Source organism: Oncorhynchus tshawytscha, linkage group LG19 (assembly GCF_018296145.1).
Source record: "Oncorhynchus tshawytscha isolate Ot180627B linkage group LG19, Otsh_v2.0, whole genome shotgun sequence".
Lineage (NCBI taxonomy): Eukaryota > Metazoa > Chordata > Actinopteri > Salmoniformes > Salmonidae > Oncorhynchus > Oncorhynchus tshawytscha.
The window spans coordinates 41745417-41769135 of NC_056447.1; the positions used below are offsets into that span (position 1 = coordinate 41745417).

Sequence of the window (23719 nt, forward strand, 5' to 3'; positions counted from 1 at the left end):
TGAGAGGCAGGCAGGACAGTGACCTTGTCAGCATAGGTGGCCAGAGGGGGCTGCTTCCTCTGACGTGGGGGCGGCACTTCCTACAATAATTATTCTTCATGGCCCTTAAGTAGTCTCTCTGCTGAGAAAGGCTGCAGCCTGGCATGGTTCAAACAAAGAGCGACACAAACCGGGGATGAGGGGGAAGACTTACTTTATTTTTCCTGTCCTTCTCTTCACTACGTTTCCTGCCTCCCGGCTATGTGTTGAGTAAAGTCTTTTGTGAGAGGTTGTTCTCCCAGACTCCTGTCCCGCGGCAAGTCTTTGTTTCTGAATAACGTTAATAAATCAATATGTAACCTAAAGGAGGATGCTAATCGTCCAGTAAAGTTGGTGACTGATGAACTCTGAGTTCATAGCCAGGTGCCCATCTTGACTCCCAGCTCAAATTCAAATAAAATCCATCAAATTGTATTTGTCACATGGGTTGAATACAAGGTGTAGACTTTACCGTGAAATGCAGTTAAAAACCTCATAAGGATTGGACTCATCTCAATTTCCACCTAAAATGACACACCCAACTCTAACTGCCTGTAGCTCATAACCTTATCCAAGGATATGCATATTCTTGATACTATTTGAAAGGAAACACTTTGAAGTTTGTAGATGTGAAATTAATGTAGGAGAATAACACATTAGATCTGGTAAAATATTTTTTTAAACATGCGTTTCTTATTTTTGTTGCATCACCTTTTGAAATGCAAAAGAAAGGCCAAACATTGAGATAGGAAGCTGGTGATAATTTAGATGTTGTCCACAACATGGAAACAGTGTGTGTGTGCAAAGTTTCAGACTGATACATTCAAGAATGAGAGAGATACGTAATATTTAGTATGACGTCTCCCGGGTGTCGCTTACAAGTTTGCCCAGATGTGGCCGACTTGGTCAATTGATACATTTTCAAGTACGTAACTATAGAGAACATACATTTTTTTATTACCATAGCTTTTGTGTAAGTTTACACACTCCCATAAAAGGTACTAACCTTCACACCTCTAGATGACCGGGTGGGGGTGGGTGTGGAGGCAGAGGGGTCAGACTGGAGGAACCAGTTCCTATGTTTGAATGAGTGGGGTATGGATGACTTGAATGTTGTCTCTTTTGAGTTTGCTCCAAAGGTCACCTGACTCTACCACTTTTGAAGATTTAAAAAAATTCAGAACTCAAGTTTAGTATTACTTACATTATTTAACCTTTATTTTAGCATGGGGTGAGCCCTGCATCAATACATCAAATACACATACAGTACCAGTCAAAAGTTTGTACATATGTATATGTGTCTGTAGCAGTTTGAGTCTAGAGTGTCTCCCCCTTTGAAGAAGGGGATGACTGCATCAGCTTTCCAATCTATGGGAATCTCAGACGATACGAAAGAGGTTGAACAGGCTAGTAATAGGGGTTGCAACAATTTCGGCAGATAATTTTAGAACGAGAGGGTCCAGGTTGTCTAGCCCAACAGATTTGTAGGGGTCCAGATTTTGCAGATCTTTTAGAACATCGGCTATCTGCATTTGGGTGAAGGAGAAGTGGGGGAGGTTTGGGCGAGTTGCTGTGGGGAGCGAAGGGCTGTTGACCAGGTTTAGGGGTAGCCAGGTGGAAAGCAAGGCCAGCCATAGAAAAATGCTTCTCGAAATTCTCAATTATTGCGGATTTTTCTGTCGTGACAGTGTTTCCTAGCCTCAGTGCAGTGGTTGATATATTATCGAATAGATATTTGAAAACACCTTGAGGATTGATTATAAAAAACGTTTGCCATGTTTCTGTCGATATTATGGACATAATTTGGATTTTTTTCCGGCCTTGTCGTGACCACAATTTCCGGTGGATTTCTCAAACTAAACATGACCAACAAAAGGAGGTATTTTGGGTATAGAAATTATCTTTATGCAACAAAAGGAACATTTGCTGTCTAACTGGGAGTCTCGTCAGTGAAAACATCCGAATATCATCAAAGGTAAACGGTTAATTTGATTGCTTTTCTGATTTTTGTGACCAAGCTTCCTGCTGCTAGCTGGACATAATGCTATGCTAGGCTATCGATAAACTTACACAAACGCTTGTCTTGCTTTGGCTGTAAAGCATAATTTCAAAATCTGAGATGACAGGGTGATTAACAAAAGGCTAAGCTGTGTTTCACTATATTTCACATGTGATTTCATGAATATGAATATTTTCTAGTAATATTTTTTTGACCGTTGCGCTATGCTAATTAGTGTAGTTGATGACAATTCTCCGGGATGGGTAGTTCTAAGATATTTAAATGTGCCTTGAATTCAAAATAATTCACTGATAGTGTCACCAGCAAAGCACCCCCACACCATCGCTCCTCCTCCATGCTTCACGGTGGGAACCACACATGCTGAGATTATCCGTTCACCTACTCTGCATCTCTTCAAAGACACTGTTGGAACCAAAAATCTCAAATTTGGACTCATCAAACCAAAGGACATATTTACTCCGGTCTAATGTCCATTGCTCGTGTTTCTTGTCCCAAGCAAGTCTCTTTTTCTTATTGGTGTCCTTTAGTAGTGGCTTCTTTGGAGCAATTTGACCATGAAGGTCTGGTTCACGCAGTCTCCTCTGAATAGTTAATTTTGAGATGTCTGTTTCTTGAGCTCTGTGAAACATTTATTTGGATTGCAATTTCTGAGGCTGGTAAATCTAATGTATTTATCCTCTGCAGCAGAGGTAACTCTGAGTCTTCCTTTCCTGTGGCGGTACTCATGAGAGCCAGTTTCATCGTAGCACTTGATGGCTTTTGCGACGGCACTTGAAGAAACGATCAAAGTTCTTGAAGTGTTCCGTATTGACTGACCTTCATATCTTAATTTTTTATTGTTGCAGGGTCAGTATTGAGTAGCTTGGATGAAAAGATGCCCATTGTAAATGGCCAGCTCCTCAGTCGCTAATATATGAATATTAGTATTGGATAGAAAACACGCTGATGTTTCTAAAACTGTTTGAATTATGTCTGTGAGTATAACAGAACTCATATTGCAGGTAAAAACCTGAGAAATTCCACTTCCTGTTTGTATTTTTTCTGGGGGTGGCAGATTTTCAACCAAGCTCTCATTGAAATTACAGCGAGATATGGATGAGTCTACATTTCCTACGCCTTCCACTAGATGTCAGCAGTCAATATAACTTTGTCTTATGACTCTAATGTGACAAGGAGTCGAATGAGACCGGAAATAGTCACCAGTGCCACAAGTTGACCATTCTTTCACCATGCGCGTTCACAGGGGAAGGACCTGCGTTCCACCGGTCATCTGAAGTCATTCTAATTCTCCGGTTGGAACATTATTCAAGATATATGTAAACATTCCAAAGATTGATTCAGTACATCGTTTGACATGTTTCTACTGACTGTTATGGAACTTTTGGACATTTCATCACGTTATTTATTTTTTATTTTATCTTTATTTAACTAGGCAAGTCAGTTAAGAACAAATTCTTATTTTCAATGACAGACTAGGAACAGTGGGTTAACTGCCTGTTCAGAGGCAGAACGACAGATTTGTACCTTATCTATAATTCCATGTGTATAACTTGTATTATCAAGTTCATATATGATGAGTATTTCTGTTGAAACGATGTGGCTGTGCAAAATCACTTGATGTTTTTGGAACTAGTGAATCTAATACGCCAATGTAAACTCTGATTTTTTAAAATATAAATATGAACTTTATCAAACAACATGCATGTATTGTGTAACATGATGTCCTATGAGTGTCATCTGTTGAAGATAAAATGAATCACTGACCTTGAATTATCTCTTTCTGCTTTTTGTGAATGCTATATTTTGCTGGAAAATGGCTGTGCTTATTGTGGTTTGGTGGAGACCTAACATAATCGTTTGTAGTGCTTTCGCTGAAAAGCCTATTTGAAATCGGACGCCTTTGGTGGGATTAACAACAAGATGACCTTTAAAATGATATAAGACACGTATGTTTTAGGAATTGTAATTATGAGGTTTCTGTGGTTTGAATTTGGCGCCCTCTTTTCACTGGTAGTTGTCATATCGATCTCGTTACCGGGATTGCGGCCATAACAAGTTTTAAAGTAATGATTGACTGTCGTTTCTCTTTGCTTTTTTTGAGCTTTTCGTGACATGATATGTAGTTGGTCTTTTATCACCCCTACCTTGTCACAACACAACTGATTGGCTCAAACGCATTAAGAAGGAAAGAAATTCCACAAGTTAATTTTTATCAGGGTACACCTATTAATTGAAATGCCTTCCAGGGGACCTCTTCATGAATCTGGTTGTGAGAATGCCAAAAGTGTGCAAAGCTGTCAAGGCAAAGGGTAGCAACATTGAAGAATATATTTTGATTTGTTTCACTTTTTTCATATATGGAATCATTCCATAGATTTGATGTCTTCACTATTATTCTACAATGTAGAAAATAGTACAAATAAAGAAAAACCCTTGAATGAGTTAGTACCTGTCAAAAGTCTGGACACACCATCTATAAACATTTTATAGTATATAGAGTATGAGGAACACAATCACTATAATATGTGGACCAATAGGCAATGAGACACTCAAAAGCCACATCATGTGGTCCTGAACGATGTCACCATTGCCCTTGATTCTAAGCAATATTGTGCTGCTATTTTTATTGACTTGGCCAAAGCTTTTGATACGGTAGACCATTCCATTCTTGTGGGCCGGCTAAGGATTATTGGTGTCTTTGAGGGGTCTTTGGCCTGGTTTGCTAACTACCCTTCTGAGTGCAGTGTATAAAGTCAGACAATCTGCTGTCTCAGCCACTGCCTGTCACCAAGGGAGTACACCAAAGCTCAATCCTATGCCCCACGCTCTTCTCAATTTACATCTCTCATCCATTTATATGCAGATGATAGTCTTATACTCAGCTGACCCTCCCCAGATTTTGTGTTAACTTCTTGACGCCACCCATCCCGGGAACCGGGATAATTGTCATCAGCAACCGCTGAATAGCATAGCGCCACAGTCAAATAATATTACTAAAAAATAATAATATTCATGAAATCACAAGTGCAATATTGCAAAACACAGCTTAGCCTTTTGTTAATCCACCTGTCTCAGATTTTGAAATGATGCTTTACAGCGAAAGCAATCCAAGTGTTTGTAAATTTATCGATAGCATAACATTATGTACACTAAGCATTAAGTAGCTAGGTCACGAAAATCAGAAAAGCAATCAAAAAAAATAGTTTACCTTTGATCTTCGGATGTTTTCACTCGCGAGACTCCCAGTTACACAACAAATGTTCCCTTTTGTTAAATAAAGATTATTTTTATACCCAAAATACCGACGTTTGTTTGTCGCGTTATGTTCAGAAATCCACAGGAAAGAGCGGTCACGACAACGCAGACGTATATTCCAAATAATGTCCACAGAAACATGTCAAACGTTTTTTTATAATCAATCCTCAAGTTGTTTTAAAAATATATATTCAATAATATATCAACCAAGTGTGTAGCTTTTTCAATAACAGCGGGAGAATCAATGGCCGCTTTACTCAGTTGCACAAAACTCACTCTGAGAGCCCCCACCTATCCACTTACTCAATGTGATCCTTCACGCTCATTTTTCAAAATAAAAGCCTGAAACTATGTCTAAAGACTGACACCTTAGGGAAGCCATAGAAAAAGGAATCTGGTTGATATCCCTTTAAATGGAAGATAGGCATGCATAGGAACACAGAGGTTTCAAAATAAGAGGCACTTCCTGATTGGATTTTCCTCAGGCTTTCGCCTGCAATATCAGTTCTGTTATACTCACAGACAATATTTTTACAGTTTTGGAGACTTTAGAGTGTTTTCTATCCTAATCTGACAATTATATGCATATTCTAGTTTCTGGGGCTGAGAAATAGGCAGTTTCAAATGGGTATGTTTTTTTAGACACAAACTAAAATCCTGCCCCCTACACGCAAAATGTTAAATGCTCTACAACAAAGCTTTCTTGTGTCCAACAATCTTTCTCTACCCTTAACCTTGTTCTGAACACCTCCAAAACAAAGATCATGTGGTTTGGTAAGAAGAATGCCCCTCTTCCCACAGGTGTTATTACTACCTCTGAGGGTTTAGAGCTTGCGGTAGTCACCTCGTACAAGTACTTGGGAGTATGGCTAGACGGTACACTGTCCTTCTCTCAGCACATATCAAAGCTTCAGGCTAAAGTTAAATATAGACTTTGTTTCCTCTATCGTAATCGCTCCTCTTTCACCCCAGCTTCCAAGCTAACCCGGATTCCGATGACCATCCTACCCACGCTAGATTATGGAGACATAATTTATAGATTGGCAGGTAAGGATGCTCTCGAGCAGCTAGATGTTGTTTACCATTCGGCCATCAGATTTGCCACCAATGCTCCTTATAGGACACATCACTGCACTCTATACTCCTCTGTAAACTGGTCATCTCTGTATTCCCATCGCAAGACCCACTGGTTGATGCTTATTTATAAAACCCTCTTAAGCCTCACTCCCCCCTATCTGAGATATCTACTGCAGCCCTTATTCTCCACATGCAACACCTGTTCTGCCAGTCACATTCTGATGAAGGTTCCCAAAGCACACACATCCCTGGGTCGCTTGTCTCTTCAGTTCGCCGCAGCTAGCGACTGGAATGAGCTGCAACAAACACTCAAACTGGACAGTTTTATCTCAATCTCTTCATTCAAAGACTCAATCATGGACATTCTTATTGACAGTTGTGGCTGCTTTGCGTGATGATTTGTGTTGTCTACCTTCTTGACCTTTGTGCAGTTGACTGTGCCCAATAATGTTTGTACCATGTTTTGTGCTGCTACCATGTTCTGATGTCATGTGTTCCTGCCTTGCTATGTTGTTGTCTTAGGTTTCTCTTTATGTAGTGTTGTCTCTCTTATTGTGATCTGTGTTTTGTCTTATATTTATTTATTTTAATCCCAGGCCCCCACCCCCGCAAGAGGTCTTTTGGTAGGCCGTCATTGTAAATAAGAATTCGTTCTTAACTGACTTGCCTAGTTAAATAAATAAAAATGTCATAGCCAACATATTGTAACTGCATTAGCATGAAGAGCAAAAACATGTTTGACTTATTATATTAAAGTATGTTTTCCTTCCAAAAATCTTTGTTGAGCGCTGGAATCCAAACTCCTAATGTATTTGTTTTGTGTCACTCTCCCGGTCAATTTCTGCAATTTCATCCAAGACTTCGATGTAGCCATGTTGTACTTTTTCAGTTTTGAGAAGTTTCTATTAGGTAGTGAACCGCTGTGTAACGTAAATGTCCTGTCGATTTAATTTATTTTAAAATATATACATTTTTTCCTCCAAATTGGGAATGAACCGTGTTACGCAGAGATCCAGCATAACAGCCGTTTGTCATACAAATGGCGATCACATAGCCAATGAGCTTCGCTTTTCATGAGTATCTAGCTAACTGTGTTTCAAAACGATAGGTGGTCATTGGACCACGACACTGTCAATCAAGTGATCACCACCCGTCTCATTGGTGATGGTGCCGACAGATATGGTCGCCTCGCTTCGAGTCCTTAGGAAACTATGCAGTATTATAAATAAATAAATATATAGTGTTATTTCTTACATTGTTAGCCCAGAAAATCTTAAGTCTAATTACATACAGCTGGGAAGAACTATTGGATATAAGAGCGACGTCAATTTACCAACATTACGACCAGGAATACGTCTTTCCTGAAGCGGATCCTTTGTTTGGACCACCAACCAGGACATTGGATCTAAATCCAGAGGCCGACCCAAAACAACGTCGCCACAGACTAAGCAGCCACCTGGTCAGGCTTCGAAGGCGTGCACACCCCCCACCGCTTCAGTGTATACTACTTGCCAATGTCCAGTCTCTAGACAAGGTGGATGAAATTAGGGCATGGGTTGCCTTCCAGAAAGACATCAGAGAATGTAATATTCTTCATGCTTCGCGCTGACAGAAATAAACATCTCTCTGGGAAGAAGGGCGGGGGTGTATGCTTCATGATTAATGACTCATGGTGTAACCATAACAACATACAAGAACTCAAGTCCTCTGTTCACTCGACTTAGAATTCCTTACAATCAAATGCCGACCATATTATCTCCCAAGAGAATTCTCGTCAGATATCGTCACAGCTGTGTATATACTAGAGGTCAACCGATTAATCGGAATGGCCGATTAATTAGGGCCGATTTCAAGTTTTCATAACGTTCGAAAATCGGTATTTTTTGGGCGCCGATTTTTTTATTTTAATTTTATTTTTAACTAGTCAGGTCAGTTAAGAAAACATTCTTATTTTCAATGACGGCCTAGGAACGGTGGGATAACTGCCTCGTTCAGGGGTAGAACGACAGATTTTCACATTATCAGCTCGCGGGATCCAATCTTGCAACCTTACAGTTAACTAGTCCAACGCAATAACGACCTGCCTGTCTCTCGTTGCACTTCACAAGGAGACTGCCTGTTACCCGAATGCTGTAAGCCAAGGTAAGTTGCTAGCGAGCATTAAACTTATCTTATACATTTATTTTTTATCAATCAATCATAATCACTAGTTAACTACACATGGTTGATGATATTACTAGATATTATCTAGCGTGTCCTGCGTCGCATATAATCTGACTGAGCATACAAGTATCTAAGTATCTGACTGAGCGGTGGTTTTGCCAGCAGTTCTTCGTTATGCGTCAAGCATTGTGCTGTTTAGGACTTCAAGCCTGTCAACTCCCGAGATGAGGCTGGTGTAACCGAAGTGAAATGGCTGGCTAGTTCGTGCACGCTAATAGCGTTTCAAACGTCACTCGCTCTGAGCCTTCTAGTAGTTCCCCTTGCTCTGCATGGGTAACGCTGCTTCGATGGTGGCTGTTGTTGTTGCTGGTTCGAGCCCAGGGAGGAAGCTACAGTGGGGCAAAAAAGTATTTTAGTCAGCCACCAATTCTGCAAGTTCTCCCACTTTAAAAGATGAGAGGCCTGTAATTTTCATCATAGGTACACTTCAACTATGACAGACAAAATGAGGGAAAAATCCAGAAAATCACATTAGGATTTTTATGAATTTATTTGCAAATTATGTTGGAAAATAAGTATTTGGTCAATAACAAAAGTTTCGCAATACTTTGTTATATACCCTTTGTTGGCAATGACAGAGGTCAAACGTTTTCTGTAGGTCTTCACAAGGTTTTCACACACTGTTGCTGGTATTTTGGCCCATTCCGCCATGCAGATCTCCTCTAGAGCAGTGATGTTTTGGGGCTGTTGCTGGGCAACACGGACTTTCAACTCCCTCCAAAGATTTTCTATGGGGTTGAGATCTGGAGACTGGCTAGGCCACTCCAGGACCTTGAAATGCTTCTTGCGAAGCCACTCCTTCATTGCCCGGGCGGTGTGTTTGGGATCATTGTCATGCTGAAAGACCCAGCCACGTTTCATCTTCAATGCCCTTGCTGATGGAAGGAGGTTTTCACTCAAAATCTCACGATACATGGCCCCATGCATTCTTTCTTTTACACGGATCAGTTGTCCTGGTCCCTTTGCAGAAAAACAGCCCCAAAGCATGATGTTTCCACCCCCATGCCTCACAGTAGGTATGGTGTTCTTTGGATGCAACTCAGCATTCTTTGTCCTCCAAACACGACGAGTTGAGGTTTTACCAAAAAGTTATATTTTGGTTTCATCTGACCATATGACATTTTCCCAATCTTCTTCTGGATCATCCAAATGCTCTCTAGCAAACTTCAGACGGGCCTGGACATGTACTGGTTTAAGCAGGGGGACACGTCTGGCACTGCAGGATTTGAGTCCCTGGCGGCGTAGTGTGTTACTGATGGTAGGCTTTGTTACTTTGGTCCCAGCTCTCTGCAGGTCATTTTATTAGGTCCCCCCAGTGTGGTTCTGGGATTTTTGCTCACTGTTCTTGTGATCATTTTGACCCCACGGGGTGAGATCTTGCGTGGAGCCCCAGATCGAGGGAGATTATCAGTGGTCTTGTATGTCTTTCATTTCCTAACAATTGCTCCCACAGTTGATTTCTTCAATCCAAGCTGCTTACCAGTTGCAGATTCAGTCTTCCCAGCCTGGTGCAGGTCTACAATTTTGTTTCTGGTGTCCTTTGACAGCTCTTTGGTCTTGGCCATAGTGGAGTTTGGAGTGTGACTGTTTGAGGTTGTGGACAGGTGTCTTTTATACTGATAACAAGTTCAAACAGGTGCCATTAATACAGGTAACGAGTGGAGGACAGAGGAGCCTCTTAAAGAAGAAGTTCTAGGTCTGTGAGAGCCAGAAATCTTGCTTGTTTGTAGGTGACCAAATACTTCTTTTCTACCATAATTTGCAAATAAATTCATTAAAAATCCTACAATATGATTTTCTGGATTTTCTTTTCTCATTTTGCCTGTCATAGTTGAAGTGTACCTATGATGAAAATTACAGGCCTCATCTTTTTAAGTGGGAGAACTTGCACAATTGGTGGCTGACTAAATACTTTTTTGCCCCACTGTATACTGTTACACTGGCAATACTAAAGTGCCTATAAGAACATCCAATAGTCAAAGGTTAATTAAATACAAATGGTATAGAGGGAAATAGTCCTATAATAACTACAACATAAAACTTCTTACCTGGGAATATTGAAGACTCATGTTAAAAGGAACCACCAGCTTTCATGTGTTCTCATGTTCTGAGCAAGGAACTGAAATGTTAGCTTTCTTACATGGCACATATTGCACTTTTACTTTCTTCAACGTTTTTGCATTTTTTAAACCAAATTGAACAGGTTTCATTATTTACTTGAGTCTAAATTGATTTTATTTATGTATTATATTTAGTTAAAATAAGTGTTCATTCAGTATTGTTGTAATTGTCATTATTACAAATAAATTAAATAGGCCTATTTTAATCGGTATCGGCTTTTTTGGTCCGACCACGACTCCATCTTGCTCCTACCGTCCAATAGACAGAAACTCAAACTGGATATACCAGTGAAGAGAACCGTTCAACGCTGGTCTGACCAATCGGAATCCTCGCTTCAAGATTGTTTTGATCACGCGGACTGGGAAATGTTCCAGGCAGCCAAGGATAACAACATCAATCTATATGCTGACTCGGTGAGTGAGTTCATAAGGAAGTGCATTGGAAATGTTGTACCCACTGTGACTAAAAACCTACCCTAAACAAAAACCGTGGAGGATGGTGGAATTTGCACAAAACTGAAAGCGCGAACCGCCTCATTTAACCATGGAAAGAGGACTGGGAATATGGCCGAACATAAACCAGTGTAGTTATTCCCTCCGCAAGGCAGTCAAATGTCGGTGTAGGGACAGAGTGGAGTCGCAATTCAACGGCTCAGTAACGAGACGTACACTACCGTTCAACAGTTTTTAGCCTTTTTGGCCTTTGTTTTAAATTAGCCTTTTAAAATTATAAACTTGGATTAGCTAACCAAATGTGCCATTGGAACACAGGAGTGATGGTTGCTGATAATGGACCTCTGTAAGCACAGCTGAAAACCTGTTGTGCTGATTTAAAGAAGCAATAAATGTGGCTTTCTTTAGACTAGTTGAGTATTTAGAGCATCAGCTTTTGTAAGTTAGATTACAGGCTCAAAATGTCCAGAAACAAATAACCTTCTTCTGAAACTCGTCAGTCTATTCTTGTTCTTAGAAATGAAGGCTAGGCCTCCCGAGTGACGCAGTGGTGTAAGGCAATGCATTGCAGTGCTAGCTGTGCCACTAGAGATTCTGGGTTTGAGTCCAGGCTCTGTCGCAGCCGGCCGCGACCAGGAGGCCCATGAGGCAGCGCACAATTGGCCCAGCATCGTCCGTGTTAGGTGAGAGTTTGGCCAGCAGGGATATCCTTGTCTCATCGCGCACTAGCGACTCCTGTGGCAGGCTGGGCGCAGTGCACGCTGACAGGTGTATGGGGTTTCCTCCGACACATTGGTGTGGCTGGCTTCCGGGTTGGATGGGCATTGTGTCAAGAAGCAGTGCGGTTTGTTGTGTTTCGGAGGACGCATGGCTCTCGACCTTCACCTCTCCTCTGAGTCCGTACGGGAGTTGTAGCGATGAGACGGACTCGGGAGAGGCGAAGGTCGAGAGCCATGCGTCCCCCGAAACACAACCCAAGCAGTTGGATACCACGAAATTGGGGAGAAAAAATAGTTGAAAATACACCAAAAAATAAATGAAGGCTATTCCATGCGAGAAATTGCCAAGAAACTGAAGATCTCGTACAGCGCTGTGTACTCCCTTCACAGAACAGCGCAAACCGGCTTTAATCAGAATAGAAAGAGTGGGAGGCTCCGGTGCACAACTGAGCAAGAGCAGGTACATTAGTGTCTAGTTTGAGAAACAGACGCCTCACAAGTCCTCAACTGGCTGCTTCATTAAATAGTACCCGTAAACACCAGTGAAGAGGCGACTCCGGGATGCTAGTCTTCTAGGCAGAGTTGCAAAGAAAAAGCCGTATCTGACTGGCCAGTAAAGGATTAAGATGGGCAAAAGAACAGACACTGGACAGAGGAACGCTGCCAAGAAGGCCAGCATCCCGGAGTTGCCTCTTCATTGTTGACATTGAGACTGGTGTTTTGCAGGTACTATTTAATGAAGTTGAGGACTTGTGTTGTCTGTTTCTCAAACTAATCAGCACAACAGTTTTCAGCTGTGCTAACATAATTGCAAAAGTGTTTTATAATGATCAATTAGCCTTTTTTAAAATTATAAACTTGGATTAGCTAACACAACGTGCCATTGGAACACAGGAGTGATGGTTGCTGATAATGGGCCTATGTAGATATTCCATAAAAAAATATGCTGTTTCCAGCTACAATAGTTATTTACAACATTTAACAATATCTACACTGTATTGTTGATCAATTCAATGTTATTTTAATGGACAAATAAAATGAGCTTTTCTATCAAAAACAAGGACATTTCTAAGTGACCCCAAACTTTTGAAAGCAATTACGGACTACAAAAAGAAAACATGCCACGTCACGGACACTGACGTATTGCTTCTACACAAACTAAACACCTTTGCCCTCTGAGGATAATACAGTGTCACTGACGCGGCCCACTAACAAGGACCGTGGGCTCTCCTTCTCCATGGCCAACGTGAGTGAGACATTTAAACGTGCAAGGCTGCTGGCCCAGTCGACATCCCTAGCCGCATCCTCAGAGCATGTGCAGACCAGCTGGCTGGTGTGTTTACGGGCATATTCAATCGGTCCCTATCCCAGTCTGCTGTCCCCACATGCTTCAAGATGGCCACCATTGTTCCTGTACCCAAGAAGGCAAAGGTAACTGAACTAAATGACTATCGCCCCATAGCATTCACTTCTGTCATCGTGACATGCACCGAGAGACTAGTCAAGTATAATATCACCTCCACCTTACCTGCCACCCTAGACCCACTTCAGTTTGCATGCCGCCTCAACAGGTCCACAGACGATGCAATTGCCATCACACTGCCCTATCCTATCTGGACAAAAGGAATACCTATGTAAGAATGCTGTTCATTGACTACAGCTCAGCATTCAACACCATAGGATCATCCAAGCTCATCATTAAGCTGGAGGCCCTGGGTCTCCAGCTTAACAGAAAGTCCAGGACCCTGCGCTGTGCAATTGGGTCCTGGACTTTGACGGGCTGTCCCCAGGTGGTGAAGCTAGGAAACAACATCTTCGCTGACCCTCAACACTGGGGCCCAACAAGGGTGCGTGCTCAGCTCTCTCCTGTACTCCCTGTTCACCCATGACTCCGTGGCCATGCACGCCTCCAACTCGATCATCAAGTTTGCAGACGACACAGCCTCCAGAGTGGCGCTGTGCTCTAAGGCACTGCATTTCAGTGTTTGCTGTGCCACTAGAGATTCTGGGTTCGAGTCCAGGCTCTGTCACAGCCGGCCGTGACCTGGAGACCCATGGGGCGGCGCACAATTGGCCCAGCGTCGTGAGGGTTTGGCTGTGGCGAGCTGGGTGCAGTGCACGCTTACACCGTCGCCAGGTGCACAGTGTTTCCTCCTACACATCAGTGTGGCTGGCTTCCGTGGGCATTGTGTCAAGAAGCAGTGCAGCTTGGTTGTGTTGTATTTCGGAGGATTTGCGGCTCTCGACCTTCGCCTCTCCCGAGTCTGTACGGGAGTTGCCACGATGAGACAAGACTAACTACCAATTGGATGCCATGAAATTGGGAAGAAACGGGGTTTTAAAAATTTTGCTTGATTACCAACAATGACGAGACAGCCTACAGAGGAGGTGAGGGCACAGTGTAGTGTCAGGAAAACAACCTCTCACTCAACGTCTACAAAACAAAGGAGATGATCGTGGACTTCAGGAAACAGCAGGGGAGCACCCCCTATCCATATCGAAGGGACAGTAGTGGAGAAGGTGGAAAGTTTTTGTTTTTAAAGTTCCTCGGCATACACATCACAGACTATCTGAAATGGTCCACCCACACAGACAGCATGGTGAAGGCGCAACAGCACCTCTTCGACCTCAGGAGGCTGAAGGAAAAACCCTGACAAAGTTTTACAGATGCACAATTAAGAGCATCCTGTTGAGCTGTATCACCGCCTGGTACAGCAACTGCACCGCCCTCAACCGCAAGGCTCTCCAGAGGGTGGTGCTGTCTGCGCAACACATCACCGGGGGCAAACCTGCCCTCTTGGACACCTACAGCACCCGATGTCACAGGAAGTCCAAAAAGATCAAGGACAACAACCACCCGAGCCACTGCCTGTTCACCCCGCTACCATCCAGAAGGCAAAGTCCATACAGGTGTATCAAAGCTGGGACCGAGAGACTGAAAAACAGCTTCTATCTCAAGGCCATCAGACAGCAATCACTAACTCGGAGAGGCTGCTGCCTTCAGACTAGTCAGTCACTTTAAACAATTACACTTGAGTAATGTAAGATATGTAAATATTATTCATCTCAGATGTGTATATACTGTATCTTATACCAACTATTGCATCTTGCCTATGCCTCCTGGCCATCGCTCATCCATATATTTATACAGTTGAAGTCGGAGGTTTACATACACTTAGGTTGGAGTCATTAAAACTTGTTTTTCAACCACTCCACACATTTCTTGTTAACAAACTATAGTTTTGGCAAGTCGGTTAGGACATCTACTTTGCATGACACAAGTCATTTTTCCATCAATTGTTTACAGACAGATTATTTCACTGTATCACAATTCCAGTGGTTCAGAAGTTTACATACACTAAGTTGACTGTGCCTTTAAACATATTGGAAAATTCCAGAAAATGTCATGGCTTTAGAAGCTTCTGATAGGCTAATTGACATAATTTGAGTCAATTGGCGGTGAACCTGTGGATGTATTTCAAGGCCTACCTTCAAACTCAGTGCCTCTTTGCTTGACATCATGGGAAATTCAAAAGAAATCAGCCAAGACTTCAGAAATATTTTTGTAGACCTCCACAAGTCTGGCTCATCCTTGGGAGCAATTTCCAAACGCCTGAAGGTACCATGTTCCAAACACCTGAAGGTACCATAAGACGGACACCTGTAGTAGTAGTAGTAGTAGTAGTAGTAGTAGTAGTAGTATTATTATTATTATTATTATTATTATTATTATTATTATTTTATTTTTTTCTCTTTTTTTAAATTTTTTAATTTTTACAACGCATGCATTTGACAAATCAAATTTTATTTAAATTGTTTTTGAAATAATTGAATTTGAACATCATTTTGGACTGTCCACTAGCTTTATCCACAAACATTCAGCTTTCTCTAGAATACCGGTATGGGGCTGCAGCTTCAGTCAGCCTGTATAGGTGTGTGAGCGGAGGTATTGTACAGTAAGACTCTGAACGCTGCCATTGTGTCTGCTGTCACCATGGAGACATCTTTGTTGGGCAACCATAAAGCTAGGTGATGCACAGGGCAGCCTTCTGCCTCTGACAGATTGCTTTATTTGTTTAGACTTGCTTCTCAATGCGGAAGCCAGGGGGAAATATGCAGTGAAAATGTTTTGACATCAGGCCAGCGGGGGCTGAAGTAGGGTGGCATTGGTGCTTCATAAGTGAACCCACCCAGGTGTGTGCACATTCACAATGCTAACCTGATGACCCCCACTAACCCTGCTCTCCAAGATTCTCTTGTGCACCATCTGACACAAACCTGTTTCTTCTAGCTGAATTTTGGAACCATTTCCTCATGGTTACTACTAATAAAGACAGACACAATGAACCTCTGGCTGCACATCTGACTAATGAACTACACCACTCAGACAAGACGGTAGGTCTCTTTAGTGTGGAGGCAATGAGGCGACAAATCGTCAATCTGTCAGTGGGCTCTTGTGCAGAAGAAGAGAATTTCACCCTCATTGGCTCCCTATCTCTCTCTGGAGTGCTGCTTAGTTATGTACCTTGCTAGTGCTGCTTGAATCCCCCCTCTCTCTTGGCAGGCAGTCCCCCATTATCTCCTTTTCATGCACCGACCATCACACTCTGGAGGGATTTAGGCATTTTAAGGCATGACTCGTGCAGCCAGGGGTCAACAGTAATGCACTTGTTTCTGTTTTCTGTCTGGCTTGCTATACATGAGTGTTTCTTGAAATGCAATCTTTATCCTTGGTATTTCATCAGTATTTTTATTTTATTTTAATGGGATCATCCACCAGAACACCCCTGCTTCACATTCAATTCAAAATAATACTAATGTGCAGCCAGGACTGTTTTTGTCATCTCTAGTCTTTGTTTTTGCCAAAGATGATCTCTCCCTCCCACAACCACAATGGTGCAATACAACTGCAACAGCAGCCATGCAAGGTGCAAATCCAACAGACTGTTAGTGAGAGTAAGAAGTATCTGTGTTCATAAAATATATTCAAATCCTGTTTTGTACCTGGTGTGTCTCTCACGATGAAGATGATGATGATGATGAGCAGGCTAGACTCCCAGGAATGATCATATATTGAGGGTTTAATGAACAGGAGAGACTGGGGTAACCATGGTGCCAGAAAAGAGCAGAGCTCACCACTGGATCCCCATCACATGCTCATTGCTCCCATCATGCTCCATGCTTTGTCTGCCTCTGTAAGCTCCCTCTCACTGAGGTAGTGTGTGTGTTTGGCTTCCTGCCGCTAGAGCATCCCAGCCACAGGAGTGATCTGGATGTCCTCACTGAGAAAGTTGCATAATTTTACTCCATATCCGAAGAGGAGATGAGAACAAAGCACGTCACTAGCTCTGGTTGGTGGTGAGCCAGACAGGGTGTTGAGTACAGTATTGTCTGTGGTTGCGGTTTATTTATTTGCCCCTTACAGTGGGAAACCATATCCTATTTTGATTTGTTCTGTTGCTCTTCTTGTAGGATATAGGTCTACTCTGTTGCTTAGCCAAACTGCCTTGTCTTCTCCCCTTTCATAGTACAGTAAAATTGTTAGTGCATTTTCCTCTTATGCCCAGCCTAAAACTTACTCATTGGGAGTAAGATCTCCACTTCCTCCTTTGAACCAGCCTGAATGTCCTACACTAAGTCAGGAATTCCTTTCACTGTGACATACATACCTACTGGTTTCCTGAGAGAGTGGTGGTTTCATCATTAGCCTGCTCCGCAAACAATCTGAGCTGCGAATTGTTAATAGCTCTGTGTCTTTCACAATCAAAGTTTATTTGTCACGTGCGCCGAATACAACAGGTATAAACCTTACAGTGAAATGCTTACTTCCAGGCTCTAACCAATGGTGTGGGGGAAAAAGGTGTGTGTGTGTGTGTGTGTATAGGTAAGTAAAGAAATAAAACAACAGTAAAAAGACATTTGAAAAAGAGTAGAAAGGCTATATACAGACACCTGTTAGTCAGCCTTATTGAGGTAGTATGTACATGAAGGTATCGTTAAAGTGACTATATGCATATATAATGAGAGTAGCAGAAGCGTAAAAAGAGGGGTTGGTGGGTGGTGGAACACAATGCAGATAGCCCGGTTAGCCAATGTGTGGGAGCACTGGTTGGTCATCTAACACCTCCTGGTGTTAGAGGTCCTGGATGGCAGGCAGCTTTGCCCCGGTGATGTACTGGGCCGTATGCACTACTCTCTGAAGTGCCTTGCGGTCGGAGGCCGAGCAATTGCCGTACCAGGCAGTGATGCAACCGGTCAGGATGCTCTCGATGTTGCAGATGTAGAACCTTTTGAGGATCTCAGGACCCATGACAAATATTTTTAGTTTCCTGAGGGGGCATAGGCTTTGTCGTGCCCTCTTCACTGTCTTGGTGTGTTTGGACCAATCTAGTTTGTTGTTGATGTGGACACCAAGGAATTTGAAGCTCTCAACCTGCTCCACTACAGCCCTGTCGATGAGAATGGGTATGTGCTCGGTGCTCCTTTTCCTGTAGTCCACAATCGTCTCCTTAGTCTTGGTTAAGTTGGGATTGGTTGTTATTCTGGCACCACCCGTTCAGATCTCTGACCACCTCCCAATAGGCTGTCTCTTCGTAGATCAGGCCTACCACTGTTCTGTCATCAGCAAACTTAATGATGGTATTGGAGTCGTGCCTGGCCATGCAGTCATGGGTGAACAGGGAGTACAGGAGGGGACTGAGCACACACCCCTGGGGAGCTCCGCAATAGAGTGATTGGAAGTAGTGGAATGAAAAAATATAGGGCCCACTATTCTGATGCATGACTGCAGTCATAACGTAAGGAGGTGTGTGGGTGTGGGTTGTAGTCGGTTCCGTACAGTCTCTCCGAGCCAAACATTCTCAACAACATACACTGTTACTGTATGCTTAGTTACCCGTGTTCGGGGGGCAAGATGTGGCCTAGCTGAAATAAGATGACAAATGAGTGGTGGTGTCAAGACACTCACTCTTTTCATAGCATCGTTAAAACACACTAAATCAAGTTTATTTGTCACGTGCGCCGAATACAACAGGTGTAGTAGACCTTACAGTGAAATACTTACTTACAGGCTGTATCCAATAGTGCAAAAAAGGAATTAGGTGAACAATGGGTAGGTAAAGAAATAAAACAACAGTAAAAAGACAGGCTATATACAGTAGCGAGGCTACATACAGACACCGGTTAGTCAGGCTGATTGAGGTAGTATGTAGATATGGTTTAAGTGACTATGCATATATGATTGACAGAGTAGCAGTAGCGTAAAAGAGGGGTTGGCGGGTGGTGGATGGGACACAATGCAGGTAGCCCGGTTAGCCAATGTGTGGCAGCACTGGTAACCTTAATTGATGTTACAGGTGAAGTGGGTTAAAAAAAGCGTGGGTGAAGCCTAAATCCTATGGCCATCCCAGAGGCAGCCTGCTTTTCTGACATAATGGTTCTGATTTGTTTACAGCTTCCCTTGTTTCCTGCAATCACGCTCAGATCAAAGCAGGTATCAGCTAGAGCTGCTCCCAGGCTCTCGTCTCGGGCACTGCACCCAGGCTCTCTTCTCGGGCACTGCACCCAGGCTCTCTTCTCGGGCACTGCACCCAGGCTCTCTTCTCGGGCACTGCACCCAGGCTCTCTTCTCGGGCACTGCACCCAGGCTCTCTTCTCGGGCACTGCACCCAGGCTCTCTTCTCGGGCACTGCACCCAGGCTCTCTTCTCGGGCACTGCTCCCAGGCTCTCTTCTCGGGCACTGCTCCCAGGCTCTCTTCTCGGGCACTGCTCCCTGGCTCTCTTCTCGGGCACTGCTCCCAGGCTCTCTTCTCGGGCACTGCTCCCAGGCTCTCTTCTCGGGCACTGCTCCCAGGCTCTCTTCTCGGGCACTGCTCCCAGGCTCTCTTCTCGGGCACTGCTCCCAGGCTCTCTTCTCGGGCACTGAGCAGAAGCTGTTTGCGCTCCACTCTCGGTGGCTTCATGGATGCCCCCTTCCCACCAATGCCCCAGGCAATGCCAAACACAGCCCTCAAACATCTGGAGCCACAACTCAGCCCGTGTCTGAGGTTAAACCACCATGGGGGGGACCACTCAGTTATTCCCAGAGCATAGGAGGGTAACTCGCGTCCAAACTTAACGATTCACGATGGAGTTGAGCGGTGACTAGTGTGGACGTCACACAACTTAATTTTATCAAAAATGACTGATTTCAGCACCCAAAGAATAGCCCGTAATTACACACATTGTCGCTATGACGTCAGAGCTCCAGTCCGTCCACACTAGTTGCTGCTCAACAAATTTTCACACAGAATAAAACTATGTTTTGTGACTTTTCAATGTCCATATATTCCTGCTATTTTAGGTTGACAGGGCTCAGGGGGCCTGCCTGTGTTGCCCTCAGCGTTGTGAATGAAAGTATTCCGTTCTGTTAGTTTCATGCTTGCTGCATTGCATAGCACTGCTCTGGAAGTGATGGAAATTCTCCAGCTGAGTGAGTGGCATATATCTAGGTCTCACTTTGCACTGAGGGGGTTGAAGTTGTCTTAACTTCCCCTTGGCAACTGTTTCCATAGCTGAAGCCAGTGGAACCCTCTGGAGATCATTACTCTGCAGGCTTATGAGGCTCTGAGGCAAGCTGGTTTAACACTTAAAATAGCTAATTTCTTTTGAATGGTGCCTAAGGTAGCCTAGTCAAAATGACTTGAGGAATATGATGTCCTTATGTGACATTGGATTGGGATGACAGTATATGTATATGAAAGGAAGTGAGCTGAAAACTTTTTTAAAGCTTCTTTATGTGATTTGGAGAAAGCCCTGTTTAGATTTGGATTCCCTGCATTCCTGAAGCTAAACACAGCTCACAAGTTCAAATAAGACAAATTTGACACTTCCGCTTCGTCCCTATCCCTGCCTACTACAGATGGCTGTTGATGTGTTTCGTAGTTGGTTGACCACTCGGCTGGATCCCGTTTTGAATGAGAGGGGAAGTATTTATAATTTGCAACAGTTATATATTTACAATATCAAAGGGACAGTTAATGACAAAGAATAATAGGAGTGTTGAGGGTGATGTTGGATCACTTCCTAACTTTAAACTATACTTAACATAAATATAAATGCAACATGGAAAGTGTTGGTCCCATGTTTCATGAGGTCAAATAAAAGATCCCAGAAATGTTTCATATGCACAAAAGCCTTATTTCTTTAAAATGTTATGCACATATTTGTTTACATCCCTGTTAGTGAGCATTTCTCATTTTCCAAGATTTGATTCGACCCGGCGTCGTCCGGGTTTGGCCTGCTGTAGGCCGTCATTGTAAATAAGAATTTGTTCTTAACTGGCTTGCTTGGTTAAATAAATAAAAAATAACTCAGTGAAATCTTAGAAATTGTTGCATGTTGCGTTTTATCTTTAAGTAAATATTTTCTAGAGATGTGGAATTTTGTGTTGAGTATGTGCTTATTTCCATTAACTGAGTCTAAAATGTCTCCTTTTTCTCTTCTTGCCCCAGCTGTGTCCAAGTGGAAGAGCACCATGCCGTTGACATCGATGTTTACCACTGTCCCAACTGTGATGTCCAACACGGACCCTGCTTGAGTAAGTACCACCCCACTAGAGGTCGACCGATTAATCGGAGGGGCAGATTTCAAGTTTTCATAACAATCGGAAATCGGTATTTTTGGACACCGATTTGGCCTATTTATTTATTTATTTTTTACACCTTATATTTATCCTTTATTTAACTAGGCAAACCAGTTAAGAACACATTCTTATTTTCAATGACGGCCTTGGAACGGTGGGTTAACTGCCTTGTTCAGGGGCAGAACGACAGATTTTTACCTTGTCAGCTCGGGGATTCAATCTTGCAACCTTACAGTTAACTAGTCCAACGCTCTAACCACCTGCCTTTCATTGCACTCCACGAGGAGCCTGCCTGTTACTCAAATGCAGTAAGAAGCCAATGTAAGTTGCTAGCTAGTATTAAACTTATCTTATAAAAAAAACAATCAATCATAATCACTAGTTAACTACACATGGTTGATGATATTACTAGTTTATCTAGCGTGTCCTGCGTTGCATATAATCAATGCAGTGCGCATTCACGAAAAAGGACTGTCGTTGCTCCAATGTGTACCTAACCATAAACATCAATGCCTTTCTTAAAATCAATACACAAGTATATATTTTTAAACCTGCATGAAAGATTAGTGGAATCTGTGTGGGTAGCTGGACAGGTAGGATGACTGACAGTGAAGGTGAACAGGTGGTCACGTGAGACTGAGGCAGGAATTCCTTTAACCATAAAGTGGTATATTTACTGAGTAGTCTGTGCTGCATCACAAAGGAAACAAATAACATGTATCCAATCAAATTCATAATCAAAAGATCAAATCATATCATTCATTATTAACATAATTTAGGGAATTCAACAGTCCAGTTCATTAAGAAGTCAATAGTAATCATCCGTGAGTCATTTAGGCTCATAACTATTTATCATAAATTATGAACGAATACAAACAGTGAATGGTTATACAATCTATAATCCCCATAATCAAAGTCAATCAGTTAGCAAACAATGACGTTTCTCATTTCACTCTTTCAATTGTCTTCATGTGTACATATAATTAATTTCAATACATATGAACCATATCAATTGCATAATTGGCCTATGAGGATCCGTAGGGCCGTGATCATTGACAATTCACATTACACAATATGTTTGAAGCATGCACTCCAAGCCGCGCTCCGCGGTAATAACTATAAACAATAACTGATGGCCCATCTCCGGATCGCAACAGATAGTTCAGATGAAAGGTAACAGAGTCGGTGGACTTAAGTGGATTCATGAACGCACAGAACTTCTGGATCAGATGGAGTTAAGGAAGAGAAAGCAGCGAGATCAGGCGATGGCAATTTCCTCCTTTTATGGAGTAGAGATCTGTCGGACATTTCCACCTGACCTAATTAAAGCGCCCCTGGCCCAGCTGAGTAAATGGCAATGAATTAAAGGATTATTCCACCAACTCCATGGGCCTTTTCTACATGCATATTTAGTTAATATGCCTGCTAACATGAATTCATTTTAACTTGGTAAATTGTGTCACTTCTCTTGCAACAGAGTACATGCAGCAGTTTGGGCCGCCTGGCCCATTGTGAACTGTGTGAAGACTATTTATTCTTAACAAAGACAGCCAACTTCGCCAAACGGGGGATTATTTAACAAAAGCACATTTGCGAAAAAGCACAATCGTTGCACGACTGTACCTAAACATAAACGCCAATGTCTTTCTTAAAATCAATACACAGAATTATATATTTTTAAACCTGCATATTTAGCTAAAAGAAATCCAGGTTAGCAGGCAATATTAACCAGGTGAAATTGTCACTTCTCTTGCGTTCATTGCACGCAGAGTCAGGGTATATGCAACAGTTTGGGCCGCCTGGCTCGTTGTGAACTAGTTTGCTAGAATTTTGCGTAATTATGACGTAACATTGAAGGTTGTACAATGTAACAGCAATATTTAGACTTAGGGATGCCACCCATTAGATAAAATACGGAACGGTTCCGTATTTCACTGAAAGAATAAATGTTTTGTTTTCGAAATGATAGTTTCCGGATTCGACCATACTAATGACCAAACGCTCGTATTTCTGTGTGTTATAATTAAGTCTATGATTTGATATTTGATTGAGCAGTCTGACTGAGCGGTGGTAGGCAGTAGCAGGCTCGTAATCATTCATTCAAACACCACTTTCTTGCGTTTTTCCAGCAGCTATTCGCTGTGCTTCAAGCATTAGGCTGTTTATGACTTCAAGCCTATCAGCTCCCGAGATTAGGCTGGTGTAACCGAT

At 42.6% G+C, this 23719-nt stretch overlaps 1 protein-coding gene across 6 annotated transcripts in view; it reads left to right on the forward strand.

The window, feature by feature from the left end:
• The window catches only part of LOC112218787 (lysine-specific demethylase 7B), a 62030-nt gene that overhangs the window by 2628 nt on the left and 35683 nt on the right, over nucleotides 1-23719 (forward strand). For all 6 annotated transcript variants that reach the window (XR_002948664.2, XM_024379922.2, XM_024379924.2 and 3 more), the window contains exon 2: nucleotides 21378-21463. Coding sequence is in view for 5 of the 6 variants with exons in the window: in XM_024379922.2 (XP_024235690.1) it covers nucleotides 21378-21463 (86 nt within the window). In the remaining variant the exon portion in view is untranslated. The remainder of the gene's footprint in view (nucleotides 1-21377; nucleotides 21464-23719) is intronic.